Below are 15,148 nucleotides of genomic sequence, written 5' to 3'. Positions count from 1 at the left end.
ACATAGGAATAAGGGAAGATTTATTATAGATAGACCTGGCATTCAGCAATAACAGAGACCAGGGCCTTTACAGATCCCGTAACTTTGCTCTCAGCCTGAAAGCAGGGCACCAGAAATGGGAACTGGTCTCTAGTACCCAATCCCCTTTGCCCAGTGGGTTGCCCCTGCCTCCTACCAAGTTTCCCTTTATCCATCACTATCTTGATCTTCATCCCTTCTGCCAGCCCCCTATTCACTCCCCAAGCCCCTAACCCATGATCCCAACCATGGAGCTCCATTCTATCAGACAACACTCCCATCCTCTCTAACAACCTCCATCCACCCCACCAAGTGGCTGCACTTCCGCATGACATTTGGCAGCTGTTTCTCTTCGCTACCACATTTGAATCAATTTTTCTCAAACTTCTACGTAAGGCCAATATTATTAACTGCAGAGTATAGCAGCTTGTGTAGAATTCACAGATTCCCTAATAAAGAACCAAGCAGTTTCAGATCTTTAGTTATTTAAAAACTGACAGTGAGATCTCCTTTTCACACTGTAAGAACTCATTCTCTGTCTTCTGCTATACTCTTGACTGAACTCCAAAAACTAACTACTAAAATATTAGAGAAGACAACTTAGCCAGATTTGGTGTCAGCAAGAATCCACGAGACCCAACTTTCATTTTGACTACATACCCTTAATACACAGAACTCTTCCCCCTTCTGAGAGTTCCCAATTAAGATTTCACAGCCAGTCTTTCAAGTAGTATTTGATGTTGTGTTTTTAATAGATTATGACCACCCTTCATTACCCGTAGCTGGTTGAATTTCTTCTTCCAGGAACGCAGGCCTGAAAGGTAAATCTCCTTGATAGCTGCATGGCTCAGTTGAAGGTCGATACCCTCTGGAGAGACAGTGAATTGAAATGCCACAGCCTGGTGAGCTTCTGCCATCGTGGAAGGATACTAACTTGTTGGCTAAGCAGAGAAGAGAAACAGAGAGAAAAACAGATGATATAACTAGCCCTCACCAAACTGATAACTTCCAGATGTGATGAAAATGCAACATCTAGAATTGCTCAATCACTGTTAGGTTACCAGATGTACAAAAATCTAGGCAACCCCTAGATGGCGGCAAAGATAATTTACTGTATCTTTTCATTGACATCTAGTGGTCAAAAAGGGGTTTGCGGCCCAAATCAGGTAACTGTGGACAAAGCTGATATAAATCCACACCTAGTACTCCTCCAAATTTGTTTCCAAAGGTATATTAGTGTGCAGATTTATAACCCAGCTTTCACCATCAGCTTATAACAATAAGAATAAGAATAATGCAATACAAAGAAAACATGCAGTATCTTCCAAACAGCAATAAAACCACCAGTTAAAACTACTGATATTGGACAGATTAGAAATACATTATAATGGACAAATGAGAAGAAAAACCCACTGAAAGAGAACATTTAAAGGCTGGGAAAAGACAGGATAAAGGAAAAGCAGATGGTTGTTTCAATTTTATCTGATAAAAGAGCCATTAGCCCTTCAGTTAAACAATATGTAAGAAAAAAGCTCAAGCCACTCACAAAGACCCCCTTCCCCCAATAACAAATTCACTAATAAATGAAGGCAGGAGTTTTGCTTACTCAGTTCCCAAGTTTCTGTGTCCTAACCTCACCCCCATTTCCCGCTGGCATTAAACCCAATTAATGAAATTCCATGTGCATCTTGCTTCCTTAATCATGTAGCTGTTTAAGGACTTGACCCCAGCATGAATGATCAACAGAAAACAGAAAGTGTGCAGACTGAAAAGAGGGTGATGTCAGTGTGCAACCAATGATATAATAAGGCATCCACAACCATTGTGGTGGGTGTATAAGAGGGATGTGCTGCCATTCAAAAAGGTCCTTTGGAGTGGGTATGGGCTCATTACACCTGTCAGTACCTCCTTAAAGCAGCAGCATCTGAAAGTATTTAAAGATGAAAAATAAAGAAATATTAAACTCTACTATCTCAAATGTTGTTGGGAAAAAGTTCTCTACATACAAAATGGATCTGCTGCTTGTAGCATCAAACAAGTAATCCCTAAACATCTGGATTTCTCCAACAGATGCTGACTTTCATTGAAAGAGTAAAAATTCTAAAGGAGGGCCTTGGGCCTTCTGCACACTATTTCTCACCTACATCATGCCAGATGCAAGTTTGGCTGCTATGGCAACATTCTCCCGTTCCCAAACAATTAAAGGGAATAGCAAGCAATCTGGAAAAAAGAGGGGTAAAAACACCTGGCATAGTAATTCAAGGATACAATGAGTTTGAATAGTTTTAACCTGCTCCTTGCTTGCAGCTTCAGTAATTCTCTCCTTTGTTAATGGAAAAACACTACTAAGTTCTAACTAAGCTCAGTTCTGCTACTGGACAGTACAGAAATGGTGTCAATAAATAAAATGTAAAATCCTGGTTACCAGCTGCCATTCAATCTCATTATCTTCTACAAAGAGAATCTAGGAACTTTAGTTCTCAAACCTATTATTAGTACTATTATCAGAAACGCTCTGGAGCTAAGCTGAAGTCATATGGATAGGTGTCACCCAGCTTACTTCGCCAGCTGTAAGCAGTCTGTTTCCCTATCCCCTGAGAGGAGTGCCACTTTGTTTACATAATACAACTGGTAGAGTACCCATGAAGTCAGCGCTATGCCAATATGAGGTCACAATATAATGCCTGGAAAGTATGAATGAAGGGATGAAAAGGATCAGATAAGGATACTTTAGTGACACAATTGATGGCAAATGAATATTTAGGGGAAACTCCCAAGCAACTGTTCGTAATCTCGTGCCCACTACATAACTGGGATTACAGCTGCTATATTTTCCAGACAGCATACCCTTTGGATAGGCTGCAGATTGGAAATGACAGGACATTTCATTCAATGTATCAGGCAAATACTATGGAATGCTGGTCAGCATCTTGGAGCCCTGTTCAACTCCTGCCGTTATTCAAACCACCCAGTGTGCCACATGTCATAGCTCTGGATGTAGACTAGGATGAGAACTGATTACTGTAACAACAGTGTTATTGATTTAAGGGACAGTGGTTGGAAGGAAAAGTTATCATGCACAACACAAGCATAATGCTCAGTTTTTTTATCAGATGTTTTGCTACTATAATAGGCAAAATATTAATTTAGATTTAACTTTTGTTTATTGTTTTGTTTAAAGTTAAATGTTAACATTTAAAGTTAAACATTTCCCTGTTTGCCACCCCCTTTCTCCATTGTTACCACCATTTTGTTTGGTTACACTCCTGAGGTGACATCAAAAGGAACCATCAAGATTCTTGGACTCTGAGTGAAAGCTACTGGGATGCACTGGAGGGATTTCATCTGTCACAGTGCCTTGCCTCAAGTACAGAAATACGAGGCAAATCCTCTAAACGCTTCCCACTTAATTGATATCCATACCCCTACTACCACTGTGCACCCCTGGCAATTCAGAGAACTGCAGCATTTTCATTACTAGCTTCTGTGGCTGCTTTCAGATCTCCTAGATAATTAATACAATCAACAACTCTGTCTGATAGGCCAGAATTATTTCTATATTGCAGATGAGATAAGTAAAGGAGGGCTGAGAAATCGTAGGTTGCCTAAAGCTACCTAACACATTAATGAAGGACTGAGATTTAAATCAAGGACTTCTTAATGTTGGAAAGTATTTGATGATCAAGGGATCTGCACTGAGATTTCAACACAGCTTTGAGCTAAACTACAATATCTGTTACCTTTAACATGGTGCAAGCAGCTATTTCTGCTTAGAGTGCTATTTTTGGAGTAGTTTAATTCTTTGCTTCATCATTTATGTGGTCCAGATTTGGATTTCTCTATAAACCCACTACATGCCATCAAAAAAATACAGAAAACTCTCATTCTTTGTTACTGTCTAGTGATTGTCCAGATTTCTTAGAGCACAAGTATGGTAGCCCTATATGTAAGATAAATGTATAAGATTCTCTAATGCTTGAATAAAATGGCAAGCTAGCAAAAATTCCTACAGTGAATAAAGCAAATCATTTCAACCAAGTTGAAAGGACTTTCACTTCAAAGCTAATGTAACAGTAGTAAGAGGGAACTAAAATTGCATGTAGAAAAAGCAATAGAGGTTGATGATTCCATATTTAGTACATTTAACTGAGCATCGGCAGCCTTGGTTTCCAGCTCCTTCCCATTCTTTTTCTACTTTACTCTGTCCTGAGCTCTGGGTTGGCATCCAATCTTTCCTGAAGCTTTCTACTTCAAGACCCTATTAAGTAAAAAGTTTCTCTGGTCTGTGGGCTGAATAAGTTTCTTGCTATGATACTATTGCTACATTCACATAACACACTACACTCTAAACCTGACTTAATAAAACACAAGACTGTATAGTGTTCACAACCCTATGCCCAAACAACTGATATTATAATGCAATATGTGATTTATCCAGCTTAAGACAATGCTCAGGTTCCCATAAAACACTGAACCACAAAGCACTCAATCCCACTTTATTCTAGTCTAGTAGACTGTATGAACCCAGTGATAATGTGGTGAGAAGAAATTATCAGAACCTCAATAAAAGTTAAGAATGGCATATAAGCTTGATAGATAATAGTACCAGCTGAGCACACTAATTTGGAGACAGAAGAATTCAACCTTCCCAAGATTTGCAATCCTCCTCATCTGTTGGATTGCAACACAGATTATGCAAGTCATGAGAATTATAAAATAACCCCTGGAGAAAGCAGCTGGAGAAGGTAGGATCAAATTAAGGACAAGCAATACTGATATGAAGCAACTGTTAACAATATACAATTTCTTTCTTAAGCAACAGGGTGTGGGCCAAACTGTTCTGGCTAAAGTCCAAGTAGGCAAAAGTTGATGCTCTCTGCCCTGGATTCCTTACCTGAAGGAAAAGAGCTTGTACAACTTTGTCTTGCTCAAGCGTTCAGCTGTGTAATCACAAGTTAGAACTACACCCCCATACTTGGAGTTCCAAAAAGATACGGCGTTTCCCAAGTAGGGCAAAATATCCCGTCATGCCTTCCTCCCACAAAAGAATATTTCTGCATTTCATGCCAACAGTAATAGGCCCCATGGCAGACCAGTCTTTCCTTTTTCTTCAGAAGTTGCTCAGGGTAGTTGAGAGAGTGTTTCTATGTATCCGAGGCCCCTTGCAGAAGCAGGCCCTAGTGGAGTTCATTTGTTCTGCTAAGCTATGGTTTTCCTAACTAAGGCACAATGGGATGGATTCTCAAACTTGTTAAGCCCAAACCAAATAAATCATATTATGATTTAGGACAAAATGACAACCAGCCATGATGTAATATGACAGCCTGGAACTGACCATTCAAATCTCTCCTTAACCAAGGACATCCCAGAGTTCTTTTCTATTTACTATACTATTTCCTGTATGGAATAGCAGTGTGAAATGAGCATCAAGCACTATGTAATTGATTAAAGTAATCTGGCTCGTCCTTAGACCTTATGCCCAATATGATGGGGTTTTTTGCATAAATTGATAGCTTCCTCTCCTGAAGCAGCAGCAGCACCTCAGCAGTTGTGAAACTTTTCAGTACTTAAGAGTAGGGGTGTTAATTGGTTAACTTTTACTGTATGCTGCTTGCCAAGAGCCGGATGCAGCTGGGTTGATAAATAAAGATAGAAACTGGTTTCTTTTTTCCCATCCAGCATAAGCAAATATTGTTGCCTTGGACTCAGCCTGCAGCACCAGCAGATTTAAAAATAACTGGAGTCTTGGGTGGCGGAGAAGAAATAGGTAGACAAATACATTTGCTTCATGATATCTATCTTCTCCATCACTTGCAGGATACTTCTGTGGACTGCATTAGTCAGAGTCAGACGACAGTCTTAGCTGAACTCAACTCTCATTGAAATCAGTATGAATTCATTGACTTTGTTGTGTGAATTATTAAAGCTGCAATCCAAATCCTACACCTGGTTTCCTGTATTGTTCCCTTTTAATCTTCAGATCATTAAAAAGCCATCTTTATGACTGGAAAAAAAATCTACATTTGGGAGTAAGCACTATTGAATCAGTAAGACATTTGCATAAACATATGTACCTTTGCACTGCTACAGGATTAGAATTCAAAACCTCCTTTAGACAGTGTTGGTGGGTTGTTTGATTCCGTAAGGGGGAATGGACAAAATCAGATCTGGTTCTGTTTTACTAGAACCCCTAGATCTATTAGCTAAATCTAGGGCAAAATTAGTATATTTAGAATTCAAAGCCATTACATTTGTTTTCAATATAAGAACTAAAAAACACCCTCATCATTCTAAATAAAAGTTAACTTGTAGCTCCTCAAACTTTTTTCATTGCAGTTTCAAACAGAGGATGAAGAGAATGTCAGTTTTTGCTGTTAAAATTGGGAGTCAACGGTCTTAGCTGGTTTATTAGAAATCATAGCTAACTTTTTCCTTTCCCGATTTCTAAATCACAGACTTGGGTGGATTTATGGAAAGAATGCTGGTAGAGGAGAATCCTCCATGCATGCAGAGGGCACTTTCAACTGTCATTCTGATTAGCATCACGACAGCAAAACTGAAAATGCAGACCGCAGAGGAGCCACCCTCACTGCCCAATCTGCTGAGCGTTCTGCTTCCTTTGCAAAGCCTGCTAGTCCAAAGCAGGCTATCTCCTTTAACACGTGGCTCGTGGGGGGAAAAAAAACTAGCATTCTGATTTAGGACAGCAATCATCCATGAAAACTGAATAGTGTAAAAGCAGCCCAGACTTATTGCTTAATACCATACCCTCAATCTCTATGATTCTCCTTTGCAGCAAATACACCAAAGTTCAACAACTAGCTTCCAAAAATATAGAACAAATGTTTCCATTCCTATATATATACAGAATAAAAGAAACAAACATAGGGGTTTTTTCCCTTTCTTTGAATCACTGTAAATCAGAATTCCATTAATCCGCATCTGCAGGCTGAGAAAGAAGACCGACTCGTTTGCAGAACCCTTTTATATGTAAGAACCACTGCAAGTATAGAATCCAACCTATTAACATGATGCCTGTATGCAAGTCTGTAACATCTGGCTTTTCCAGATAATCTTTCCCCAACTTCCCCCAAGAAACTTTCAGCATAGGAAAGTGCATATTGTCACATGTAAAATGTGCTGCTTCTACTAGAAATGCTCAAACTGGACATGAACAAAATAAACTGTTTGGCTCACCAAATACATGGCCTATACATTTCTTGCAAGTAGCTGGTGCAGCTCCCACTTGAATCAGCAGTGGAAGGGAGAAATCAATTTCTAAAGGATCTCAGCAATGTTTTATTCCAATCTTTCCCAGGGAAATAAAATATGTTTAAAGCAAAACGAATTAAATTCAGGCTCCAAAACTCAGTAGTAAAAATCTTTACTTTACCAATTTTAGAAATGGATAGTGTGCCCCCCTAAATACTGTTGATGGCAATTCCCATCATTCTTTACCACTGGCCATTATCTAAGCCTGATGGGAACTGGAGTTCAACAGCAGCTGAAAGGCCACATGATGCCCATCTCTATCTTAAAGGACTTCATGCTTAGCAGTAACTGTCATGCTCTCATCTCAAACATTCTCAGAACACTTGATTGGACTCACATGCATGTTTCACTCAACATGTGTCTTCTCCTTGCGAGTTGAAAAGAAGGGAGGGGGAAACATCTTGGAGTGGGGATCATTGTGTTTGGACTATCATGAACTGCCAAGGTCATCTGCAAAGAACATTGGAGACAGCTGCACATGCTTTCACTAACTGGCACGAGAGGGAGGGGGCATACCTGAGAGGGGAGTGGGGGGGAAATTTGAAGTCTCTAAAGATGTTTAATAGGGAAAAAGTGCGGCCTTTTTCATTCACAACTTTTTCTTCAGTACTGAATGCTACCACCATTAAAGAGAATTCTAAGTAATTACTTATAAGTTGGATTTAATGGGAAGTTGAGTATTCCAGTCATCACAGTAACTTGCATCTCCAGATTGTGGGTCCAGAGGTCTAAAATACATTTCATCACATAACACAATTGTTTTACAAGTATAAGGCAGAGATTCCTGAATGTTCTTAGTTCATGGCACCCTTAGTGTCTCAGTAACTTTTTCACAGCACTCATGGTTTCCAAACTGTGTGCCATGGCCACAGCAATACTAGGCTAGTAGTTCATGCAGTGTCCAACGCTGTATTTCCCAGAAAAAATAAAAATATCCCATGGCACCCCTGTGAATGTGCTGCAGTGCCCCGGGGTGCCACAGCACACAGATATAGGGGTTTCATGGCATCCTGGTAAGAATCAAGCTTACTATAGGAACACTCAATCATTCCAGGAGCCAGATCTAAATAAAAGGTACTAGAAGCTACTTGTTAGGCATGGCCAAGTGCATATGCTGTTAATAACCTATATAAAAACTAGAGAAAGTTGTCAGTGAACAAAACCGTATATTACACACATAATCACTCAGTCTGAAGATGTACAAATTTAGGGCCGTCAGTTTGAATGATTAGAAACAACATCTCTGTCAACCCAATCTAAATCTTTCCATAGTTCCCTTAGAGAATTGATCCTCCTGCTTTCTATGTGTCCAAGTGGAACTTCCTTGAATATTGGCATCATCGGCATAACTAGATATGTTTGGCCAGTAGAAGGTAGCAAATAATTACATATTTGCTTTGGGGTGCTGTCCACAAACAACTAGTGCTGAACTGCCCCAGGCAATTTGTGGTTCCATTTTCTTCTTGAGCTGAGTTGATGGGATGATGGTGAGAACCGAATCTGAGTTTTTGCTTTTAAGTGTGTGTTTATATTATTTCACTGCTCTGGATTATGCAGTAAAATGTCTAGAGTGCAATTTGGCAGGAGGAGAAAAGAAACATAAAAAAACCTGATCCATTATTTACCAACCTTGGTAATCATTCACATAGCAAGTCAAATGAATAAAAATCCCCTTTTGCTTTACTGTTTGGAGGAAGAATGGACATAGTTCTGTTTCTTTTTTATTTCTGACTGCCAGTTGTTTTTCTCTGTGCCTTAAGAGGACTTCATCCTGGTTTCAAACTGCAATGTCAACAGGCAGAATTTATAGCAGAAGTGTCCAGCAAAGGAGGAACACAATCAATTCTTTTCTTAACAGTAAATCATAGAGACCAAAATACCTGGCTGAGTGGGTTACAGTCAACCCAGGATGGGTTGCAACCCACTAATTCTTTCTCCTGAGTGCAACAGAACATTTCCACCTATCACCACTTTCTTCTTCTGGGCCAGTCCCTTTATACCAAAAGTATATACTACATGATATGCAAATGAGAAATACATGAAGTAATTTACAGGACCATTTAAAAAAATTTATTTAATTAATTTTTATCCCTTTTTAAAAATAAATAACTCAGGGCAGCGAACATACCTAATACTCCTTCCTCTTCCTATTTTCCCCATAACAACAACCCTGTGAGGTGAGTTGGGCTGAGAGAGAGTGACTGGCCCAAGGTCACCCAGCCGGCTTTCATGCCTAAGGTGGGACTAGAACTCTCAGTCTCCTGGTTCCTAGCCCAGCACCTTAATCACTAGACCAAACTGAAAGAGGATCTTTCAGTAAAAGAATTTTCTCACTTAGGGATGAGCAATCTGAGGCCACACAGTCCTATGTAGTGGTTTTTGGTTGTTTCCAGAACTCCCCATTAACCATAATTGCTGAAAATTTATGGTTTGATTTCCTGCCCTTAAATTAGGCTTCATATGAAAGATAATTCTTGCTGGTGGAAGAATGAACAACACTTCCTGCCCATGCATATAACATGCCTCAAACCAACTTGCTTATTGCAGCAAACCGCCATCCCCCACAAATGTTAAATAACCTCCAGATACCCAAAGGTTGCCCAACCTGGGCCAGAGAACTAAGGAGTCCTTTCCTGTTATAGCAAGTTGCCTTGTCTTTCCAAGGACATGTAGCTTGTACTTGAAAAGACTTACTTAGCTCAGGTGGGCAACTATTTTGTGCCAATAGCCAGATTCATCTGCATACCCAATGCTTACAAGAGCTCTGGAAGTATGATATGAAAGCCTGTTTACTGTTACCATCACTGCCCAATATTTATTCTAAACAAAGGTAAAGCTGGATAAAACTGTTCTGAACCAGCTCCCACTCTTCTGCATTCCCTTATTCAAGCAGCTAAGCAATACATAATAAATTATAAAGCACTTAACTCACCTCACTGCTTCCCCTGTCTCTATACTAGGCCAAGGCAATTTAATCTGAATCACAAAGGAAGAAGTAAGGCCATAATGTTAACTAAAAATTAAGCTAAGTCACACATACACACACACAAACTTAGCCTTCTGCACTCTGAAGCCTATGGTTATGGAACTAACCTATTTAGATAACTGGATTTGCACAATACATTGAATCATAAAGATGTGAGTTGGATTCGTACCTGATTACTTGCAACAACACAGAAAGGCTAAGCAAGCTTACCATGTTGCACAAGCACAGTCACTGCATCTTTAACTGACCTGCTTAAATGTATCATGAAAATTCAGCCACTGTATTGGACTTCAACTCCATTACTTCCCCAGCCAGCATTTATCTTCTTCTATAGCAATGAGAAGGAGAAGAGCCTAAATGTAGGTAAAATGTCAAGCCACCTGCAAGGTTTTCCTAGCTCCTGACTCTGTGCCTCAGGGCCTCTGCTGTCATCAGCTCCAGGAAGAGAAGAAGGTGTGTTTTGAAAAGGAAGCATAACACTGAGTAAATGTTTAGTAGAGGCAGAAGGTAGCAGCTCCAGCCCCACCCACTCAGGCAGGATATTCCAAACAAAAACCTCTTCCTCCAGCTCCAGTGAACTAACTAAACCATTTATACTTTGTATTGTGCTTTTAAGCATTCAGAGTGTTTCACTGTAATCTCTAATAGCAGTCCTTATAACAACCCTAATAGGGGTTATTATGATTATGATTATATTATCTTTCTTTAAAGGACCCTAAGAATCCTACTTTCTAGACTCATCTAATCCAACAATATTCCAAAGTCTATTTTCCATTACATTAGCATAGTTTTAAATTGCCAATGCAACCAGGAAATTGCTATATATACTCTGTGTGTGTGTGTGTGAGAGAGAGAGAGAGAGAGAAACTTGAAGAATCACTAATATTAAACTTGCAACAACAAAGCAATTCTAATCTGTCGGTTTGGTCTGCTATCCTTTTTTTAAAAAAAAAATTACAAGAAGAGAAGTGAAACAGAACTAAAAGAAATTTAGATAAAGATGGAGACCGGAATCAGAGCCCCTCCCTCTAGTAATTAGAAACATTATCTGTGGTCCAACATGATTAATTTTTGTTCCTAAAAGAATGCTGAATCACTAGAAGAATTAGGTACCCAAAACAAAATGAAAATAGTCCTGTGGTCATGTTCAGTCCTTGACTCCAGGACAGAAAAAACCAGTACCAACCCTCCCCTCTGCAAATCCTGAACAACAGAATAGACTATTTCTAGGAACTCCTTGAAGTTTAAAAAAGTATGTTAGTGTAATGCTAGTCACACACCAGGAATGAAACTCCCACCAGCAGAAACAGCCTCTAGATCAAGCATAGGACTGTGTTCTTGTAATCCTCATTTGTAAACTAAATCTCACCTCTGCCCTATCTTCAAGAAACGAAATGTACTAAAATTAAAAATGTCATTTTTCTGGAACAGAAACTATGTTAATTGGTTAGAGTAGAAACATACACCTTTTTCTGAGGCAAGAAGCAGGCTGGACCTTTAAATGGCCCGTTGGGGACCATTATCCCTCCAGTGGTAAGCAAGGTCGGGACAAAAGGTAAATTTGATTCCATTTCTTTTACATGTATATTTAATTAATAATTAATCTAATTATTTTTCTCTTCTATCGTATTAAACACTACAGTATCATAACCCTTTTGAAGGTCTCTGAGGGCCACATCTAACACTTTCAGGGACTGTATGCAGCACTGGGACCTCAGTTATGCATCTTTGGGTTAGGGCAAGGTTTCGGACTGTGTGCAAAAGACTATGCAGACAATCCACTCTTTCTCTCCCGAAGGGACACTGCCCCCTGTTATTACACCTTTGTTTACTGTGGAATGAATAAACAAGTACTGCAAACTTCAAAGCCTCCCCAATAATTTCTACTTGAAATCAGGAAGTGTACTTCCTTGGAGACACCTGCCTCCCACTCACAGCTTCTATTTTCTTAGCTAGAAGATGGAGCACATTTCTAAAAGAAAACTAGATAAAGTTAGAAAGGAAATAAGGCAGTGGCAGGGAATGGTGAGCAAGGCTCACAAGTTCTGAACTGAGGAGTCAAACTATCAGCCCCTTTGCAGACTCCGTTCTTCATCCAAAAAGTCAAAAACCGCCTTTCTCTCTCCTCCTGAAGCTCCCTACTTCCCATTAATCCCATTAACCCCAAAATATGGAGCACAATATTAACTTAACAGTATTAATTTTTCAATGACCCAGGAGATCCTGGTCCATCCCACATATCTCTTACCCTCTCCCCCCTTCTGCAAATCTCAAACAGTCCAATTCCCTTCTCTAGTCCCTTCTAGATGCCAATCCTATTTGAAATTGCAGCTCCACTTACCCCAGTTACCAAATCATTTGGCCACCTTCTCCAAATTGGCACCTTCCAGGTGTCTGAACTGCAACTCTGATCACCCACCCAGCAGTTTTGGAGGGCACCAGACTCTTCATGCATATTGGTGAACAATTAATTCAAGAGAAATCATTCCATTAGTGTCCTCAACGCCCTTCTTCAGCACTATCATTTCTATTTTATCCCCTCTATTTTTTGCAGTTTAACTTCTTATTCCTACCTCTATGGAGGACTGGATCTCTTCAGCACAGATGAAAAACCCACAGTCTCCTCTGGGGAATGAGCTTGTAGACTTTTCTGTCAAATCCCTTCCCACTTTAAAACAAGTTGGACTTGTTTCTCTTGATACAGATGATGTTTTGGCTGGTACACCTACTCAACAAACACACCCTACACGTGGAGAAAAGAGAGAAAAAGGGAGAAAGGTAGATATGGAATCCCTTGGGATATACAGGATAAAAGCATGGACCAGATGAAGCAAGAGAAGGCAACAAACTGAACTTCAAAATATAGGAATGCTGCATTCCTCCTAATTATTTCCCATCAACCCCCAAATATACAGTAATGGCTTTAACATTGCCTTACTCTTCTTATATTCCTTTACTTCAAATGCTCAATGTTATCTTTTTATGCTGGATAATCAATCTGGAATATTCACTGCTTTCAGACCCCTGCTCAGGATTACTAACGCATCCTCTATAGTCATCCATTAATTAGAATTCTTGAGTTGCAATACCTCAATTAAGCTTGTTAGAAATCTCTCTAATACAGGGGCAAGAAATCGTTTGGCAGCCCAGGGTCTGCACTATTTTTATTTTTAGTACAATAATATTTTCAGTGTTTGAGTCAATGATATTGCAAAAGTGAGGTCAATTTTTATGTTTTGTTCTCTTTAAATTTAGAAAGCAGGGTTTTTCAATTTTTTCAATTTCACTGTTTTAGGTGCCCTAAATCTGTCTGAAAGCTTAAAGCACCACATATCTTTAGTTTCCTGACAACAATGTTTGTCAATTTGGTGCCTAATTTCCATGGTGTAATTCCACAAACACATCCTCTGCCCACTCTAACTTTGATCTGCTTTGATCTATCATGTACTGTTGTCATTAGTTCAGAAAGATTAAGTGGAACAAGCCTATTCATCTTAATTAAGACTTCACTAACACTACATTTGTTACAACTAGAATTATGAATGTTTTAGGAATGAGATACACAGCAGTAAGATACATAAGCATATTGTCATGTTCACCATTCCAATGTTACCGTTACATCGTAACATTTCACATGTCATTTGGCTGATGCGTGTTTCGTCTGGGAGGGGAGGAGGATTCCATCTCGGGGAGTTGTTATCTGTTGGCTGCTGGGTTGGAATGTGTTTGGGTTATCTCACTGTGTTCAAGGTTACTTTCCCAGGATAGCAGTTGAAACGGTTACCAGCACCTGGTGTGGGGGGGAGTTTGCAACAGCAGGGCGAGGGGAGGGATTACGTTTGAGCCGTTTGTATTTGGCGCGCTTTTGCTCATTCTCAGCTTTCTCTGTATTTGCATACTATTCTTTAATAAATCAGATATCATTAAGTTCCTGCTTGTGAGTCTGAGTCTATTAGGGTAGGCAATCCTTACATAAAGCTGAGAATCTCAAAAAATTTTCCGTTAGCCCCTTTCCAGATTTATTTTGTGAAGGAGAAATGCTAGCGATGAGCAAACCAAATCCCCAAACCATGGAAAGCGAGGAATCGAATGAGGGGGAACCCGACTCCACAGTGATAAGAACAGAGAGGGTCCCTACTCGGGAGCTCTCAGAAATTTGGGAGGTGTCGAGCTCCAGCCTGGGAGAAGAGGAGGCTGGAGGTAAAAGAGCCCCTGAACCGACCGGCGAGTTGCCAGGCAAACTGGTCACCTGGGATGAATCACAGGGACCCCTACCAGGGACGTCCAAAATGTCTTGGAAACAGTGGTACCCGAGTTCTCCAACTGTGGTGAGGCAGGAGGGAAAGGAGGATTCCCAAACCCCTGACCATATAAGACTGGTGGAGGCCAAATTGGAGTCACTAGAATTTATGTTTCAGAAAATGTCAATGGACTGGGGTCCCCGGGAGAGGAGGAGAGAGGAGTCTAGTAATAGTCATTCATCTCCTTCTTCGCCCCCACCTTCTTCGGAGGAAAGGAGTAGGACCCGGCGCAGAGAGGAGGCAAGGGCGCCGAGGGTGAGAATTTCAAGGTTCCCTCCTCGAGAGCGGAGATCCCTGGGAGCTAAAAGAAAGTCCGACCACCCAGCTGTGGCGAAGGGACCGCCCGGAGTGGGGGTTAAGGACTTTACAGTTAAATTTGATGGAGATCCAACTAAGCTATCATTCTTCCTTACCAATGCAAGGAGTTATATGGATGAATGGGAACTGTATTTTCGTTCAGAAAGAGCCAAGATTAATGCCATTGCCACTAAGCTCAAGGGGCGGGCTGCTGATTGGTATGTGCAGTTATGTCAATTGGATGCCCCTGAGCTGGAGGAGTTCAAAGAATTCC

General features: G+C 40.3%; 1 protein-coding gene across 3 annotated transcripts in view; it reads right to left on the bottom strand.

Annotated features, from left to right (window-relative positions):
* The window catches only part of CPT1C (carnitine palmitoyltransferase 1C), a 37,830-nt gene extending 24,817 nt beyond the window's left edge, over nucleotides 1-13,013 (bottom strand). For 2 of the 3 annotated variants that reach the window (XM_063300906.1, XM_063300908.1), the window contains exons 1-2: nucleotides 10,487-10,727; nucleotides 795-959 (exon numbers count right to left, since the gene is read on the bottom strand). In XM_063300906.1, the coding sequence (XP_063156976.1) occupies nucleotides 795-935 (141 nt within the window). In that variant the 5' untranslated portion in view covers nucleotides 936-959; nucleotides 10,487-10,727. Of the gene's footprint in view, nucleotides 1-794; nucleotides 960-10,486; nucleotides 10,728-12,849 lie in introns of those variants that run through there. The other variant, XM_063300907.1, reaches the window with a different exon arrangement.
* Between the last annotated feature and the right edge of the window lie 2,135 nt (nucleotides 13,014-15,148).

This window comes from Candoia aspera, chromosome 4 (genome assembly GCF_035149785.1).
Source record: "Candoia aspera isolate rCanAsp1 chromosome 4, rCanAsp1.hap2, whole genome shotgun sequence".
In the NCBI taxonomy this organism is placed as follows: domain Eukaryota; kingdom Metazoa; phylum Chordata; class Lepidosauria; order Squamata; family Boidae; genus Candoia; species Candoia aspera.
This window is presented reverse-complemented; position numbering and strand designations above follow the sequence as displayed.